Here is a 16,231-nt window from a genome sequence, read left to right on the forward strand (position 1 = left end):
CAGTCTAACGCTTCATTGCCTTCTACTGGAAAGTAGACTGGAAAAGTAAAATGGAATAAAAAATTAAAGCTTAATTTATATGGTCGATGAAATGGAGTAGGCCAAACTGGTAAAACTTCAAATTAATTTAACTAAAGTATCTTTATAAAATAAAATGATGACCAGAGGGAAAAAAAGTTATGACAGATTAGTAAATGTAAGACAAACTAGTATACTGGTATGAGAGCGTAAACATTTTTTTTTTTTTTAAAGAATTATTTATTTATTTCCATTTGTTGTGATTACTATTTTTTAAAATGTGACCAGAGAGAGACAGAGAGAAAGAGAAAGCAAGAAAGCAAGCTACCAGGTCTGGGACTTGAACCACAGTTGAGCATGTGGGAATCCAGTGCTTTAACCACCATACCACTTGCCAGCCTTGAGAGCATATTTTCAAAAGTTATTTGTTTTCCAAATGAATGCCTAATCCTCATCTCAGCAAAGACTCCTTCTAGTGTCTCTCTAGAAGAAATTCCCAATACTAAATGTAACTTCTGGATTATCTATAGGTGCAGAATGGAGAACACGAATGTGGGCACTGGTGCCTCAGTGCCACGGTAGATCTCTAGATTCCAGTACTAATGGCGTTTTCTCCTTCTCTCTAGGCTCAGCTGGGGGCAGGGCTGGCTGTTGTGGGGGTGGGGTAGGTGGTAGGAGGCACTCCTAGCTGCGGGCAACCAGTGCAGCAGACTTCCCAGATGGTGGACTTGCAAGGGGTCAGAATACTTTAGACTGAAAAAACACATCCTTTTATAAAAAAACGACTATACCTAAAATAACAACTACAGAAAAGTAAAAGCTTTCATTTTTACAGCATATTAAAAAATATAGGTTAAAGCATAGTTATTTTTTATTTCCTCACTGACATGATGCATTTTCAAGTGGAAAGCACTCAACAGATCCCAGCCTCCTTCCCTTCCTATGGATGAAGAGCATCTTGAGCGATTTTTCCACAGCCAGGGACCAGGAGGGGAACTGGAAGCCGGGCTTCCTGACTTGGTCCAGGACCCTTCTCCTCACATCCTACTGCACAAACGCGTATCCATGGCCTCACGGCACTGCACACAAATCTTGACCAAAAATCTGTTTTTATAATTCACTGTGAATCTTAACCTTGTTCTGAAAACCCTCCTGCGGTAATCATTAAATGGACACTGTGCCTTTCTGTGACACCAGCCAGACATGCCTGTGCGCGGGTGCAGTCAGATCCCTGTGCAGGGGTGCAGTCAGATCCAGTGAGCCACCAGGTTCTTCCCCCGGCTCCCTGCCCGCCCCTGCCAGCTCACCTATAAACCTGCAATCTGCCCACACAGAACACCACAGGGCAGTCCCCTAAAGGCGCAGCGGGCACCTGGGTGCGAAGAAAGGGACTGTCCCTTCTGCGAGATGTCTGGGTAACAGGCATGGAGTTGCACAGTGACTGCAGATCATGCTTGCAGATCACCTCCCTTCCCATGCAGGTCAGTCCTGAGTGGAGCAAGTCTGAGCTGGCCTGAAATCATGGCCCTGAGGGTGGTTCTGCAGTTTCCAAAGCTGGAAATCTTCACAGCCTTGGCTAGTGGCCTTCTGGCTCTCAACATTTTAACTCTTTATCGACCTCCTTTCTTCCTTGAAAATGCTTTGTTTGATTTTGAATCTCTCTCTGCTACAGGGAATTGAATGATTCATTCCAATCAATATTTTTACTTATCAATATACTTGCTGTTAGCAACTATTTGAAATACAAATTTTCCATTCCTTGAAGGCTGTGTATGTGTATTTAGTAATGAAACAAAGCAGTTAGAACTGTAAGTTAAACTGCAAACTAGAGAAGGTTTGGTTTACCATACTAACACTTTTCCAAAGGAAAGCATCCGTGACAATCCAGTAGTAATCCCTTTAAGCAACAAAAGGACATTAGCTGTTTAACTGAAGTGTGAGACTGAATACACTGCCCATCTACTCTGGTGCTCAGTTTTTCCCATTTATAAAAAAAAAATCTTGGGGAGGGACCAACAGATGATGTTACGGTTATGTCACTGGACTCTCACATAGTTGACTGCAGTTCGAGTCCCATACCCGGCGGCTTGAAACTCATACCAAGCGCATGTGCAGTGTGCCCAAAATCCTGAGAGGAGAGTGGAGGAGAAGGGATCTGCAGCATGGTCATACAGTCATCCAACCCCCCACCTCCCCTGGGGACAATTTCTCACTTTCTGTCTCTCTGGTGAATGCATGTACCCTACAGCAAAAATCTCTCCTGAAAAAAAAAAAAAAAGAGAAAGGAAGAAAGAAAAAAAATCTTAGGGGATAGATTTCTGAGATCCTACTACTCATCTACAACATTTTGTGATTCAGTTATTTTGCATTTGTTTTTCCAAATGAGCCACTTAAATCGTTTTTTTAAAAAATTATTTTACTGGGACCAGCAGTTAGTGTAATGGCTATGTTGCTGAACTCCCATGTAGTTGACCGCAGTTCGAGTCCCGGACCCGGTGGATTAAACTCACACCGGGCGCATGTGTGTGTGTGCTCAAGATCCCGAGAGAATGGAGAAGGGACTGTGGCGCGGCCACCCCCCCTGGGGGGTGATTTTTGTCTCCCTGTCTCCCTTTGTCTTTCTGGTGAGCCTGTGCATGCACCCTATAGGAAAAACTTCTCCCCCCCCAATTTTTTTTTTTTATTTAACGTTATTTATTTATTTATTTAAATTTGACCAGAGAGGGACAGAGAGAGAAAGTGAGAAAGTAAGCCACCATGTCTGGGATTTGAACTGTGGTCCCACCTGCTAGCCCTAAGCTACGTAAATCTTGAGATGGAACTTTGTTAGAAAGCTCTGTAGTCTGCAGAGGACATGACATTCACTGATGGGGCTCTGATTCCTCTATTTATTCTACTGGATACGAGAGCCACAATGGGGCCTTTACATGCTGCTTACGGACTGCGTGTGGCAGTTCATTAGTAATGACAGTACTTTTTTGTGGTGTCGGCCTATACATCATATCGCTAGAAATAGCTAAGGAATAGTTTTTTGTTTTTTTGGAGAGATATTTTTGCTATTGGGCATGTGTGCTTGCTGGAGAGACAGAAAGTGAAAAACCATCCCCCAGGGAGTTGGTCATGCCGCAATCCCTTCCCCTCCATTCTCTCGGAATTTTGGGCATGCATGCACATGTGCCTGGTGTGGAGTTTAAAGCCACTGGGTGGGGACTTGAACTGCAGTCAACTATGTAGGAATCCAGCAATGTAACCATCACATCATCTGCTGGTCCCAGCTAAGGAGTAGATTATTAAAATGTAGTCACTGTAAGTCGAAAGAACTTTGAATAGCTGATAAAAAAATGTTTTTTTCACATGAAACATACTACTTAAAGATTTTTTTTGTTTGTTTGTTTTTGAGAAGTTTTTGCTATAGGGCACATGCGCTTGCCAGACAGACAGAGAGAGACATAGAGACAGAAAGTGAGAAATCACCCCCCAGGGGGGATGGTCACGCCACAATCCCTTCTCCTCTGTACTCCTCTCGGGATCTTGGGCACGCACGCACCCGCCCCCGGCGTGAGTTTTAAGCCACCGGGTCCGGGACACGAACCACGGTCGACTACGTGGGAGTCCGGCGACATAGCCATTACGCTAACTGCTGGTTCCCTGTTTGTTTGTTTTTGAGAAGTTTTTGCTATAGGGCACATGCGCTTGCCAGACAGACAGAGAGAGACATAGAGACAGAAAGTGAGAAATCACCCCCCAGGGGGGATGGTCACGCCACAATCCCTTCTCCTCTGTACTCCTCTCGGGATCTTGGGCACGCACGCACCCGCCCCCGGCGTGAGTTTTAAGCCACCGGGTCCGGGACACGAACCACGGTCGACTACGTGGGAGTCCGGCGACATAGCCATTACGCTAACTGCTGGTCCCAAGATTTTTTTTTACTAGAGGAAAACTTTACATGTAGTTATTATCTTAAAATATGTTGTAGTAACAGCAAACATTCAATTGACAACTCACTTTTTTTTTTTTTGGCGAGATTTTCACTGTAGGGCGCGTGCGCTCGCCAGACAGACAGAGAGAGACATAGAGACAGAAAGCGAGAAATCACCCCCCCGGGGGGATTGGTCACGCCGCAATCCCTTCTCCTCCATTCTCCTCTCGGGATCTTGGGCACGCACGCACACGCGCCCGGCGTGAGTTTTAAGCCACCGGGTCCGGGACACGAACCGCGGTCAACTACATGGGAGTCCGGTGACATAGCCATTACGCTAACTGCTGGTTCCCTCACTTTTTTTTTTTTAAAGAGAGATTTTTGCTATAGGGCACATGCCCTCATCAGAGAGAAAGAGACAGAGACACAAAAAGTGAGAAATGATCCCTCCCAGGGAGGATGGCCATGCTGCAACCCCTTCTCCTCCATTCTCCTCTATGGGATTTTAGGCAAGCACGTGTGCCTGGTGTGAGTTTGAAGCCACTGGGTCTGGGACTCGAACCACGGTCGACTACAGGGAGTCCAGTCACTTAACATCTGCTGGTCACAACTCAAGCTTTTTAAGAACAGCGTCTATTGTTCGTTCATCATCATTAAAAACAGTAAATCTCCATCAGTTAAAACCCATTCCCAATGAAACAAAAAAGCAAATCAAATAAAAATAAAACGCTGAAATAAATTGGCTGATTTTGGTGGCTTTAAATAAGAAATGATATACAATCATTACCTTATAATAAGTATATTTATACTAGCTATCTGTTTTAGTATTAGTCACCAGCTGTTACTTATTCAAAGATAATCAAGTGGTGGAAAAAATAGGGTAAGATTTCTGGGGAAGGCAGCCTGCATACGTTCTAAATATAGTTCAGCTTTTTCTCATGACACTGAGACCCAACTAATGCTCAGTGACTCTCAAGTGAGACTCGAGGGACCAGGACATTCTGATACTACTTATAAAAGCATCTGAGCAAACAAAGAAAATAACCTTTTAATATATAACTGTATATTTAATAATTTGTGCATACATTCACGAAGCATATATAATTCTAATATTAGTAAAATTACTAAGTAAATTTGAGATCATCATTTGACTAACAAGGAAAGCTCATGAAAACATTTCTCTATAGACATCTCAGGCAAATGTATTCTATTGTTTATGTAGCATTAATGTTCATAAATGTTGAGGAAAACCATCTTGTCAAAGCTGCAATTTATAGACAATGTCAGGAGGACCTGGACTTGGGCCTCCTATCCAAAAACCAGTGAGGAACTTATACTTGGGATTTCTTGCTTTAGTAATCCTGTACTTAGGAAGGAACAAATTTAGAAAGAGACTGCATTCCCTGAAGGGGAATTAAAAAAAGAAAAAAAAAAAAAGAAAAAGATAAAAAGCCTTCAGCTCCTAGCACTGCCTAGCCCACCCTAAAAATTCTATGTAATTGTGTAATGGAAGGAGGTTGGAAATCTTAAATGTATCAGTCACTAAGCCTGGCATATTATGCAGAGAATGCTGAAACAAACAAAAAAAGCTTAAAAAATCTCTCTTAACATTCCGTTTTTTCCGCAGATTAGATCACCCTGTGGCTGGTTAGAGAAGCCTAAGCTACCACGGGCTCTCAGGTAGACCTCTGCAGCGGATTTCAGCTGGGTTCCCTGGCTGCCTGCTCTGGCACCTCTGCAGGCCATTCTCCACCACCAGGCAGATACGGTGACCTTCTACAACGCACAGATCAGATGGCGTTGCTTTCCTGCTTACAGTCCTATAATGATTTCTCATTGCACTTGGAATAAAATCTAAGCACTTCCCAGAGCTCCAGGAAGTCCTACTTGAAAGGCAGTTCGATGGGGAAGGAGACCTTGGAGGTTTGACTCCCTGCTGTATTCTCAGTAATCATCAAAGCAGCTGGCATACAGCTGATGCTCACTAAATACTTCCGAGTGAATGAATGAAGAGATGAAGAAATGAATGAAGGAGAAGTTAAGACAAAACTACCAACGCTAGCAGGGTGTTGGCTTAAGATGCTACAGATAATACTTACATAGGTAGGTACAAATACGTAGGTGTAAATTTATAGGCATATGGACATGCAGGATTTTTTAACAGAAAGCTTGACCATGAAATTAAAATGATACATTTATAAAGACTTGACTGCTATGTGCTATTATATATCTAATAGACAAGGGATCTTCAAAAGGTTCACGGAAAATGTATATTATGAGAAAGCTAGACATAGATTTCAAAATTCTCTTGCACTGAAATAAACTCATACTCAAAATGGAATAAACTCAAAATGGAGTAATTTCCATTTTCCCACGAACTTCTTAAGTACCATTGCACTTTCATATACCTTCTGAGCATTTTATAATTGGATGAGTCACCTAAAAAAAAAGCACTGACTCAGTTTCCCTATTTGGAAAATTAGGGCCGCTGCACCTTAGAGGGTTGTTGTATTAAACAAGGCAATGCACATAATGAAACTGGCATAGTGCCTGACCCATGGTAAGAGTAAAAATGTTCACTTACAACACATCATGAAAGTCCTTAATAAAAAAGAAAAAGAACCAACATGGGTCTATTTAATTCCATGTCATAAATAAACCGAGTACAACAACTGTTTTTCATTCACATCCTTAGGACTAATTGCTAATTTCATTTTTGTCTAAAATGTTTACTGAAAAAAGTCATCTATTTCAGTTCCTTTTTTTGGGGGGGGGGAGAGGTTTTTGCTATAGGGCACATGCGCTTGCCGGAGAGAGAGAGACAGAGAGACAGAGACAGAAAGCGAGAAATCAACACCCCCCAATGGGGATGGCCACGCCGCAATCCCGTCTCCTTCATTCTCCTCTCGGGATCTTGGGATGCATGTACAGGGCCCGGCGTGAGTTTACGTCACCGAGTCCGGGACTTGAACCATGGTGGGCTACATGGGAGTCCTGTGACATAGCCATTACGCCAACTGCTGGTCCCATCAGTTCATTTATTATATGTAAAAAGTTAGGTCAGTTTGCTTTGGCTAAGTAGAGATACTTTCCCCTCAAGTCCCTGAAACACATTATGGTAAGAGGCTAGAGGGAAGAAATGTAAGTTCAGAAATCAGATCACCGCCTGGACCACAATCTTACCAGGGAGAAAGGTTACTGTGCCTTAAAATGCGGACACCTGGGACACCATCGCCTCCTTCCTCATTTGGGATCCATAAACTCTCTTCTCTGGTCTCGATTCCACCAGAAGGTGAAAAAAAATCTCATTTTATCACCAGATTTTTGTCCATGAATGAACAAAGATCCTAGAAGTCTCAAGTGCAAATATCTATCTCATTTTACCCATTTCCTTAATTTAGGTTTCTGGCACCCATGTAAGTTCCAATAAATATGTTCTTTTTCCCTTTTTCATTATTCTTGGGGACCTCATTAGAGAGAGGTTGTGAGTCAAGGCAAAAATGTGGATATCCCTGTTGCTCCCCCCCCAGCACCCCAATTCCATTACAAGGCATAACACCCACTGCTCTGTGCGTATGTATGAAGGGAAGGAGGACGCCGATTTATAAGGTCCTCTCTGGGGGAATTCCAATAGCTGCCCATTAGAAAGGGTGTTTATGACAAATGCTAACGGCAGTCTACCACTGCCTGCAATTTTTCTTTGCCTTATTATTTCTCTTTCCAACTCACCTGAATCTTTCCGCCCTCCCCCCTTTTACTTACTTACCCCCAATCTAAGCCTAACAACAAAACCTAATGGAACCCTCATTTGTTTATCTGTTTTTCTTTCCACATGGCACACAGATTTCAGAATTTATCAGAACCCACAGGTCTCTGGTATGATTCTGCCTGCATAAAAACCTCATGAACTTTGGTTCAAACTTAGCTTGGAGAAGACCATCTTGCTTCCCTTCCCATCCTTAAAATCTAGGTGGGCAGAGGCAGACCAGTTTCTCACATTACATTCAGAAGAACCGGGTGATGACTCAGGTCATCACAGAACAGAGCTCCTTTAGAGAAAGGGTTAATTATTGCTAACTTTGTCATAAGTTTAAAAACAAAGAATATACAAATTAGGGGGGGAAAACCAACAAGTAAAAACTTACTGTTATTGGTACATCCTTTGTTCCTGAATTTAATAAATGAAGATTTAAAACTTTTGGCAGATCTGTTGAAATTGAGGAAAAGAAATATTTCTTACAAAGGTGTACTTCTGCATCAAATTAGAATCTTTACCTTATTAGAAATCAAACTGAATCTATTCTAGAATGTGAAATAGAATGATAATCACAATTAAAAAGAAACATTAGGCAGAAATTATTTACTCATAAAGATATTATATATTACAAAAATTAAGCCCTTCTAAACAGACACATACAAAATAAGCCCCAAAACATAATTTTTCAATGACCTCAGATATTACTAATCTTTTAGTTTTCTAGGAAAGCCTAATGAAGCAAATAATGTACAATGTGAAATTATCATATTAAAATAAGCAAATCTAATTTTAAAAACGTAGTCTTCAATCCTAACCAACCAAATTTTAATGACATATGGCCTATATAAATCTCAGATTACAAATATCCTTACTTTCCCTGAACAAACATCTTTACTTGGTTGTTTTCTATTTTAGAGTCTGAATTCCTTCTCTGACCATCTGGGATAGATTTCTTTTTGGGGGAGGGGGGAGAGGTTTCCGCTATAGGGCACATGTGCTCGCCAGACAGACAGAGAGAGACATAGAGACAGAAAGTGAGAAATCACCCCCCAGGGGGAAAGGTCACGCCACAATCCCTTCTCCTCCATTCTCCTCTCGGGATCTTCGGCACGCACGCACGCACACGCACCCGGCGCGAATTTTAAGCCACCAGGTCCGGGACGCGAACTGCGGTCGACTACCTGGGAGTCCAGCAACATAGCCATTATGCTAACTGCTGGTTCCCTGGGATAGATTTCTAACATTATGCATTTTAATGTAATTAAGTCAGTCATAGCTAAACAAAAATTTACAACTAAATCTTCTGATTCTCGTTATTTTACTATTAAAAAGAAAGATTAGGCATAACTGATGAGGAACTAGTTTCTTAATCTAGGAAACTGGGGCCATCAAGTAGTGTGGTAGTTAAGGCACTGGACTTCTACATGGTCAGCTGTAGTTTGAGTCCTGGATCTGGTGACTTGCTTTCTCATTTTCTCCCTCTCTCTCTGATGAGCACATGTGCTCTACAGCAAACTTAAAAAAAATTATGATAAATAGTAATACATTTTAAAAAAGAAGAAATTATTGTAGGAAACTACTTTCTGCCTTAATCTTCCACTAAGAAGACTAGGTTACCCTCTGACCTTATTTTCCCACCAGGTAAGCAAAGCTACTGTCACAGGAATGGCGTATGAACTTGTGAAGGCTCCTGAGGCCCTCAAAAGAGATATCCACAAGAGTACACAGCCCACTGAAAAAGAACCCTTAATGCTGATTTACGAAATACAGTAGAGCCATTCAGCACTCCATAAAAGGGATTTTTAAAAATAAATAAATAAATAAATAAATAAAGACTTATAATGCTCTCTTATTTTACCTTGTGTTCGTAATGTACCAAAATCTAACATTTCAGTTGAGGAATAAATCCCAGGAGCTTGGAAAAAAGAAAAGTAGACAATTAGCTTTCACTTTCCCAGAGGAAGATATATTGAAAACAAAAGGAATTTGTAATTTCTCCAGTTTTTCACTAACCTGTTGTAACTTCAACCTCGACAGGAAGGATGATAAATTCTGTGCTGTCTGAAGCATTGGTCTTTATTCTTATGAAGGCTGTGTGATTGTCTGCTTCTCTAGATGAAAAGCTGGCTCTCATCACTCCCTTGGTTTCATAAGGAGGAATTTCCTGACAAGGTAACAGACCATAGCTTTTGTAATGTTGCAAAACAACCACATTTTATTGAATTAGATGCCATTGGTTGAAAGATGCATTATTATCTTATATACCTACTAAGAAAAATAATACATCATCAATTAAACATTTATATTCTGTTGATTGTAACACATGCTCCAATTTTGGAGAATGTTAAAATATGAAAAAAAAAAATGTGCTTCTTAAAATTGTTGAAATACGGTATGTAAATTAAGCAGAGGTCCCTCAGTCCCAAGCCTATATATCAATGTCATTTTATCAGTTTCCTGATAAAAGAAGTCAAAGTAGCTAAACGATCTGAAAACACAGTCAATTGCAGAGTTAACATTAAGAGAACTAATCTATAATACAAAAGTAGTTTTTTTTTTTTTTTTGAGAGGTTTTTGCTATAGGGCGCATACGCTCGCCAGACAGACAGAGACAGAGAGATAGAAAGCGAGAAATCACTCCCCCAGAGGGGATGGCCATGCCACAATCTCTTCTCCTCCATTCTCCTCTTGGGATCTTGGGCACGCACGCACATGCGCCTGGCGTGAGTTTTAAGCCACCAGGTCCGGGACTCGAACCGCGGTCGACTATGTGGGAGTCCAGCGACATAGCCATTATGCTAACTGCTGGTCCCAAAAGTAGTTATTTTTTTAATGTGTTAGCAGTGCTGTGGAAAGTAATCTGGTCCTGAAATTCTCAAACCAACAGAAATGTCCCTATCAGAGGGAAACATTTTTAAAAGTCCGCTGCATCTCTGTAAATGATAACCAAGAGGGCTGAGATTCTGCTTTCTTTCCATTTTAAACCTAACAAAACAAAACAGTTTTTTCCAAACAAATCCAGTTTACCAACTGCATTCTGTAAGGCTCTAACATGTAGGATAGCATAAATTTTCAGACCTAGAATGAGACAACATACACAAGAAGGAAGACTTGATGAAAAATAAACTCTTTTTAGAATAATCTGATTTCCTGGGGATCACTGGAATTTCCTGTGCATACACTTTTCAGCCTATTCTAGAAAATCTCTGTGTCCTAGAAGTTAAATGCTCTTTACCTGCACCTACTCTTGAAGTAGAAAATAGCTGATGGAGCCCTCCTGGGCCCCTGGAGATGAACCACCCATTTTCCAACTCTCAGGAGCTGAGGGCTCTGGGGTCCTCTTATGTACACTGAAATGGGCGCAGGGTCAGGGAGTTAGGTCAAGGCCCATTGACTTTTTTCTTCCTCTACCATTGTAGGAATAATAATTACTTATCTTCTTTTGTGGCCACTGAGAGTATAATAAAGTTATGCTACTCTCTGCTACTGCTCATCACAGGCCTAAACTTTCAGAAAACTGAGCTGTTATAATAAATGTCACTTGTATTTCATGGGACATTCTTAGTTCTCTCTAGAATTATAATACAAACTTAATAGCTTATAGTTAATCCTCCAAAGCATTGTTTTATACACTGTTTCTCCCACAGGCTTTTCAAACAATAACATAATTTGAAGGTGAAACATTTCCATGAAAGGATATAAGCGGATTGATTGTCCCTTACATATTTCTTCCTGAAATAGTGTGTTTGGAGGAATTAACCAAATCACTGACTGACAAATTTGTTTCTAAATGATAAGGTGACATCCTAAAAATATCACCTCCACATCTCTTCGCTGGTCAAGAAGGGTCAGATTCAAGGGGCTCTGCGTGTAATAGAGCCACGGATGAAGAAACATGATCCTCATCACGGTGAAGTGAGTCTCCAACTGTGGACGAACAATAATCTGAACAGCGATTACCCCCGCTTTCCCCTCCTAGATTAGAGTGTGGAAGACGATCCTTACAAAACTCATATTGGTAAGGACCTTTGCAAATAAGCTAGTTGCTACCTACTTGTTACTTTGGTTAACATTTGCTAGTATTGTCCAAGGGAAAGTGGTTCTCTAAGCACTGATACCAACTGTGGTTAAACAGTCAGCAATACTAGACATCGCTGTAGGTCATCTAAAAATTAAAAAAAAATTAAGGCATTAGAGTGGTTTATCGAAGTTCACTCTGCAAATGCCATCTCCTCTATCAACAGAGAGTCTACATATTTAATTCTCTTTACCTTCAAAAATACAAGGTTACTTCAAAAAGTCTGTGTAAAAACAGTATGAGTTTATTTTGATGAGAAAAAAATTTTGGAATTCATGAAGTTCATCATAACATGCATTTTCCCTTGTATAATGAATCCTTCCTTCCTCCCTTTTTTTTTTTGTAAAAAATCTTAATGGAAAGCCCATCACAAATGACCAGATTCAGAGACAACTTTATTAAGAAAATTCTGAGAAAGAATAGCTGAATCGTTTCCCTTCCACACAGCAGGCTAAAGCTCTTAGCATAAATTTTGTTCACTGCTTTTTCCAATAACTAGTATTTAATTTTCCCATCTTCTCATTCTATTTTCAAATACATTTGATATAAATATAACATTTGGACAATAATCAAAGTCACCTATGTTTCTTCAAGTGCTAAGGAGGTAAGGTAAGCATTTTTTGGCATATTCGAGAAAATAAATGGTTTATGTGAGCACACACAAGAGAGTATGATGCTACCACTTACCCACAATTTTCTGGTACCTCCTTGTTGACCTGTTGGGAGTTCTAGGTGAAGGTCTCCTCCACTGGAATACATTTCTACAACCTTGGATAAAAAAAAGCACATGATGGTTAGGTTCAAAATCATACTTTCAATGCAAGTGATCTGCTGTTACCGAGAATTAAGTTTGACATCCCGGTTAGCAGAAGAAAATGTAAAGCAGTTCCAGGTATAAATGTAGGTGAAGCACCCCTTCATGTTACTGAATTCAGTGCCTCTTATGTATAAGCACAGTTTTCAAATGAAACAAGGTGACTTTGAAAACTGAACTTAGAAACTGTACAGTTATTTCAGAGACTAGATTTTACAAAGCAACAGAATCCTTTCTTTTATTTTTTCCAAAGGGAATTCTTTATAGAGATGATTAAGTTTTAGAAATAAGAATTTTGCATCCCTTATAGTAATACAAGCACATCTTTATTCAAACACAAGGAGATCTGGCAGCAGATCCAATAACTATTATAATTGTGAAAGTGAAGAGCATATGTATTATCCTGAGATATATGCAACTATTCTAATGCAGTTTGAAAATACTCAGTTTTGACTGGTAATAAAATCACAAGTACTAATATCTCTATGGCTTGTGCCCATGCTCATAATCTTTAAAAACAGCTCTGTACCAATGATTTACACCAAAAATGCAGATTTAAAGCATACACTTGATGAATTCTGACATATGCATGCAGGCATGGTGCCATCACTGCAAACGAAACGATAAACATTCCCATTACCTCCCCAAGTTTCCTCATGCCCTTGGCAATCCACCCACCTTGTTCTGTCCCCTCCTATTCCCAGGCAAACACTGATCTACTCCTGTCACTATTACAAATTAGTTTGCATCTTCCGGAGTCTTATGTAAGTGAATAATATAGTATATATTCTTGTGTCCAGCTTCTTTTACTCTGTGTAATTATGTTGAAATCCACCATGTTGTTGTAGGCATCAACAGTTCATTTCTTTTCTACTTTATGGCTATACTGCATTTTTATTTTCTTTTTTACCGCTCACATATTGATGGGCATTTGGGTCGTTTCCAGTGCCTGGTCATTTGAGATAAAACTGTGGACACTGAGTACAAGTCTTGATGTGGACATTTCCTGACGTTTTCTCTTGAGTAAATACCGAGGAACAGAAATAGTCATGTGGCAAGAGACTTTTTGTAACTCCGATTCTGAACAAGAAAGAATATATTTAGGGGCCAGATGATGGTGCAGTGGTGACACAACTGGACCCAACAGGGACACCCTGAGTGTGCACCTAGGAGCCTCCCTGTGCAGTCTGGGCTTACGTGCTGACTGGACCCAATATGGACGCCCTGAGTGCGCACCTAGGAGCCTCCCTGTGCAGGCTGGGCTTACGTGCCGACTAGACCCAATATGGATGCCCTGAGTGTGCACCTAGGAGCCTCCCTGTGCAGGCCAGGCTTATGTGCCCATAACCTGAACGTGAGGGCCCTGCTGGAGGTATCTCTCACGCTCTCACTCTCAGAAGAACTAAACTTCTCTACATAAAAAAAGAAATATATCTAATTAGCTTAATTAAATTTTGGGGAAAAAGAGTGGATGAAAAACTTTCTTTTATTTTATCAGTATTAAAAAAAAAAAAAGCCAAAGCAAGAATGGGAATGGGAATACTTTAGTAGAAGCTTAAAGGTTTTGTTTGCTTCTTCCTTTCTTTTAGCATATGGTGCCATAAAAGCTACGCATTTAGTAAAGACTGATGAGCTAAGATTTTCTCTGAGTACTATTACTTGCCTCCTGATTTATTATAGTGTTCTTCTGTAAGACTACTTGTATCGATAACTTTAACTGATGGGGTGACCTTTAACATTTTCTGAAAAAACAAAACAAACAAAAAAAAAAACAAAAACCACCAAAACCAGGAAACATCATATATTATTTAATCTTCCAAGGTGTCAAGCAAACAAGCATAGCAATGCTTGTAAAAAGGGAGAAAATAGGGAACATGAATAAGAAAATGGAGAGAGAAAAAGTCCAAAGTACAAACTGAAAGAAAAGATTACATTAAAACCAGGATCTTGACATACTCCTGGATTTGGGTCCAGAGCTATGTGTCCTAATTTAGTTTGGGGGGGGGGGGAGGAAGCCAAATATTACATGCATAAATGTGACTTATATTTTAAAAATTCTCACAAAAAGTCCATGTTTGGGGCCAGCAGGTGGTGTGGTGGTTTAGGCGGTAGACTCCCAAGTGGTGGACTGTGGTTCAAGTCATGGACCTGGTGGCTTGGGAATCATGCCAAGCATGTGTGTATGTGTGCCCAAAATCTCCTAAGGAAAATGGAGAAGAGATTGTAGTGTGGCCATCCCCCTGGGGGGTAAGTTCTCACTTTCCCTCTCACTGTCTGTCTCTCTTTGGTGAACACAAGTGCCCTTTGGCAAAAACCTTAAAAAAAAATGTTCCTGTTTGTGTGCCCACGGACATATGTGCAAACATACAGAAAAAGGTCTTTGATGACATACACCAAGACGACACGAGTGGTACCTATGAGGAAGGGTCTGGGATGGAGCTGTGCTGTCTGTTCAACAGCCCCAGGTCCACGTAGCTATTAAAATTTAGACTGATTAAAATAAGGTAAAATTGAATGTTTAGTTCTTCAGTTACCTAAGCTACCAGTTCAAGCACTCAACAGAAGCATGGCATTAGTGGCATTAACATTTTTTTCCCCAAAGGAGAACAGACTTGTGTGTTTGTGCTGGATAATGGAAAAATCAGATGTGTTTTCTTGGTTTACACTAATTTCTTAAATTTAAGGACAATATTAATGACACAACATATTACAGGTCTATAAAGTTAAGAGTTCCTTCCCAGAAAAACAATTTATACTGGTTCTAAGAGGGCACTTTGTTTTTCTATTTGTTCTCCTGTGTGCTGGCGAAAGTCTGCTCTGGTAAATGTTTAATTAAAATGTTATAACTGGAAAAAGAGCCGATGAACTGAATTTAGAGGTCACTGTTCCCAATGACAGCCGGGTATCTGCAAGGCACAGCTGCAGGTTGAGCAACGCTGGCAGGGTCCTGCGAACTCGGTCCACAAGGGGAGAGCGTCTCATGGTCTCAAAACACCCTCCTACTGCAGTGCAAGGCACCTCCACAGCGGGGTCTCACCACATGCAAGGACGAGGTTTGATTTCTCTGACTGAGACGGTCAAAGAGAGAAAGCAGCAAGAACTTCTACAGTTTCTGTACAGATTTGGAAGGCAAGTTAGCCAGAACAGGGACACTACGCCATTATCTAAGGCAGCAACAGGGTATACATGACAGAGTGCTGACAAAGAGCAAACGCTTCTCACTAGTGAAGGGAGGGTACAAGAGCACTCTTTTGCAATAAAGATCTCTAGTTAAAAAGAATTAAAACAGGGGCAGAGTATGTTTTTCTTTTAGGTTTCTGCCATAGGGCAAGTGCTTTTGCCGGAGAGAGACAGAGTGAGGGAAAGTGAGAAAACACTTGCTGGGGGGTGGCCATTCCGCAATCCCTTCTTCTCCATTCTCCTCTCAGGATTTTGGGCACACACATGCCCAGTATGAGGTTCAAGCCACCAGGTCTGGGACACAAACTGTGGTCAGCCATCTGGGAGTTCAGCGCCTTAATCACCACGCCACCCGCTGGTTCCATGGGGCAGAGTATTTTCATTAGTAGCTTTTCCCGTCCAATGTCAATCAACAGTTGGGGTGAGACTTCTTTCTTGCTGCTTTAATTTACAATTCCTAAGCAT

At 40.8% G+C, this 16,231-nt stretch overlaps 1 protein-coding gene across 1 annotated transcript in view; it reads right to left on the minus strand.

Annotated features, from left to right (window-relative positions):
• Window positions 1-16,231, minus strand: part of TMEM131 (transmembrane protein 131) — a gene marked incomplete at both ends in the record, with an annotated part of 163,962 nt that overhangs the window by 65,734 nt on the left and 81,997 nt on the right. The window contains 4 exon segments of the mRNA XM_027767558.1: window positions 8,083-8,144; window positions 9,553-9,609; window positions 9,708-9,858; window positions 12,460-12,540. Coding sequence (XP_027623359.1) covers window positions 8,083-8,144; window positions 9,553-9,609; window positions 9,708-9,858; window positions 12,460-12,540 — 351 coding nt within the window.

Source organism: Tupaia chinensis, unplaced genomic scaffold (genome assembly GCF_000334495.1).
Source record: "Tupaia chinensis unplaced genomic scaffold, TupChi_1.0 Scaffold144276_1, whole genome shotgun sequence".
Classification (NCBI taxonomy): domain Eukaryota; kingdom Metazoa; phylum Chordata; class Mammalia; order Scandentia; family Tupaiidae; genus Tupaia; species Tupaia belangeri.